The 3,341-nt window shown below is 39.9% G+C and overlaps 1 protein-coding gene across 1 annotated transcript; it reads left to right on the forward strand.

Moving 5' to 3' along the window:
- The first annotated feature begins 365 nt into the window (after positions 1-365).
- DDX53 (DEAD-box helicase 53) lies at positions 366-2,477 on the forward strand. The gene has a single exon (XM_006213017.3). It carries the CDS (start codon positions 366-368, stop codon positions 2,271-2,273), a length of 1,908 nt encoding a protein of 635 aa, XP_006213079.2. The 3' UTR covers positions 2,274-2,477.
- Positions 2,478-3,341: the final 864 nt, after the last annotated feature.

Below are 3,341 nucleotides of genomic sequence, written 5' to 3' on the forward strand. Positions count from 1 at the left end.
CCACACTGAGCCAGAACCAGCATAAGGCCACTGATAAAGGCACCTAGGACACAAAAGCTGAGCAGTCTCATGCCCCTTTAAATGCCAACAGGGTCAGTCCCTGAGAGTGAGTGTCACTTTAAATTATGTGTCAGAGGTGCCTGCTTACCTCACCCAAGTCCCAGATCTGTGATTGGTCAGGCCCATCAAAGTCCCTCCCCAAAACTACGTCAAAGAATAATTTCCTAGTAACAGCTGTGTAGCTTCCTCCTGGCAGCCTGTCTGTTCAGGGAGAGCCTGACCTGACAAGACAAATTCCTGAGGCCACATTTTTTCCCAACTTGTGGTAGGTGAGAGGCTACCAACAATCTTATCGCTATCCAGAAATGGCCTGGGCTCCAGGGTGGAGGAGGGCGGAGCCTAATCCAAGAGATCTCAGGGCCAGCCAAGATGGGAGGAGCGGCCGGGGCCGGGGCCGGGGCCGGGGCTGGGGCAGGGGCTGGAGCGGCACCTTCGGCCATCTTGAGCCTAGGGCTTCCGGCTCCCGAGACCCACCTCTCTGCTTTAAATTAAAGAACAATATGATTGGTGTGGTAATTGGTCATGGTGGGTCAAAAATAAAAGAAATCCAGGCTATGACAAACACCAAAATACAGATCATAAGAGGTGATTCTGAAGCAGAGGTAAAAATTTTTGGCAGCACGGATATGAAAGCAAAAGCCAAAGAAACTATAGAGATTCTGGTTAAAAAACAAGGAAGCTACGCTTCAGAATCTAGTGTTGGTAATGATGCATCCCGACCCTCTGTTGGAAGAGGCTCAGGCAGAGATACCACTATCAGAGGAGGTCAGCCACTGATAGACTGGGATCACATAAAGGCAGAAGTGGTGAAGTGGGAGAAAAAAAAATGGGCCAATTTACCACCAATTAAGAAAAACTTTTACATAGAATCTAAAGCAACAAGCTCATTGTCTCAAGAGCAAGTAGATGTTTGGAGAAAGGACAATTTCAACATAATGTGTGATGACTTAAAAGATGGTGAAAAACGTCCCATTCCCAATCCAACCTATAAATTTGAGGATGCTTTCCATCATTATCCTGAACTTATGAGAAACATTAGAAAAGCTGGTTTTCAGAAGCCAACACCAATTCAGGCACAGGCATGGCCAATTATTCTACAAGGAATAGATCTCATAGGAGTCGCCCAAACTGGAACAGGCAAAACATTGTCCTACTTAATGCCTGGGTTTATTCATCTCAGTTCTCAACCAATATCTAGAGAACAAAGGAATGGACCTGGCATGCTAGTCCTCATACCCACTAGAGAACTAGCACTTCAGGTGGAAGCTCAATGTTCTAAGTATTCATATAAAGGTCTTAAAACTGTTTGTATATATGGTGGTGGAAACAGAACAGAACAAATACAAGATGTTACTGAAGGCGTAGACATCATTATTGCAACTCCTGGAAGACTGAATGATCTGCAAATGAATAACTTCGTCAACCTAAGAAGCATAACCTACTTAGTCTTAGATGAGGCAGATAAAATGCTGGATCTGGGGTTTGAACACCAAATAATGAAGATTTTATTAGACGTGCGCCCAGACCGGCAGACTGTTATGATAAGTGCAACCTGGCCAGATAGCATTTGTCGACTTGCACGATCCTATTTGAAAGAGCCTATGATTGTTTATGTTGGTACTCTAGACCTAGTTGCCGTAAACACAGTGAAGCAAAATGTAATTGTTACCACAGAAGAAGAAAAACGACTTCTTGTCCAAGAATTCCTACAGAGCCTGTCACCCAAAGACAAAGTCATCTTGTTTGTCAACAGAAAACTTGTTGCTGATGACTTATCAAGTGATTTATGCATCCACGGCATACCTGTGCAGTCTCTGCACGGTGACAGAGAACAGAGTGATCGTGAGCGAGCATTAGAGGACTTTAGAAGTGGGGAAGTGAAAATACTGATTGCTACTGATTTAGCATCCCGAGGTCTCGATGTTAACGATGTCACACATGTATATAATTACGATTTTCCACGGAATATTGAAGAATATGTACACAGAGTAGGGCGTACTGGAAGAGCAGGGAAGACAGGCATATCAATTACCCTTATGACTCAAGATGACCGCAAAGTTGCCGGTGAATTGATTAAAATTCTGCAAAGAGCCAATCAGAGTGTCCCAAAAGATCTTGTAACAATGGCTGAACCATACAACTTGCATAAACAAAAAGGGGGCCCAGGGAAAAAAACAAGAAAATTTCAAGAAGCATGCAGAGAGTCTTACTGATGTTTGCACTGAAAACTTGTACCAGGCTACTAGAAAATTCAAGATATGTTAAAGTTATGCAGTATGAGAAACATACCAGCAGTTTGAAGATATTTGACCAGTTCTTAAATAACACCACTAAGCTTTCAATATATGTTCTTCAATAAAATCCGAAGTGTTTTGAAAATGAGAATGAGAGATTGTCTGAGTAAAACTTAAATGTTATGCGTCTGTTAAAGTCTGCTTTCTTTTTTACAGCTTGCCATGTCCATCTGTGTCTTCTCTGAAAGACCTGGTAGAAGACAACAATGGTGTTTTTACTTGCTTTAACATATTTGTATTGAACTGAAACATAGTTCTTATCAAGCTTATCCCAGTCAAAATACTTTATTTTCCCTCAGTGGTTGGTAACACAACAATCCCTGAAAATATCTCCACTATTATTTCCTAATTTGTAAAATTCATTAGAAAATAAATGCTAAACCTTCGAGAAGATTCCACAGTTCTATTTTTTCAGATAAGTGTGACTAATACAGCAGATCTGACTCACTGGGAATCAGATCCTCAAAGGAACTCTGTCACTAACAAATGGTTTAAAATTCTGGGGAGGTCACTTGCCTTCTCTATACCTCACTTTTTTCACTAATAAATTGGGATGGTTATATTAAATAATTTTGAAGTCTCCTACACCAATAAATTCTATGATATTATAACAGGCTGTGTACCTCAGCCTTATATTGACACTTTACTTTCTAATCTAGAGGAAAATCACATTCTTGTGTAACAAATTGAACAATGAAACCCCTTTTAATGACCAGAATACTGCATTCTGTATTTTCATTGATTTTTTGAAATGTGATTCACAGGTTGTCTTTAATTTCTTTTCATCTTATTTTTCAATTTGTCTTGAAAAGGTCAAAACCACTTATACACACCACAAGAAAGATTAATGTGAAATAAAAATCTCTCTTATATACTGGGAAAAACACTAAAAAAACCAAATGACATCTTTGCCAGAGAAACCAATTTTAGTAAAATTCCTAATTTTATAATTTTCTCTCTTACATTTTATTTAGAAGCAATATACAT

This window comes from Vicugna pacos, chromosome X (genome assembly GCF_048564905.1).
Source record: "Vicugna pacos chromosome X, VicPac4, whole genome shotgun sequence".
Classification (NCBI taxonomy): Eukaryota; Metazoa; Chordata; class Mammalia; order Artiodactyla; family Camelidae; genus Vicugna; species Vicugna pacos.

Excerpts from the sequence above, each read along its gene's own strand:
- DDX53 (XM_006213017.3), top strand. The coding sequence starts at position 366 with ATGGCCTGGGCTCCAGGGTGGAGGAGGGCGGAGCCTAATCCAAGAGAT.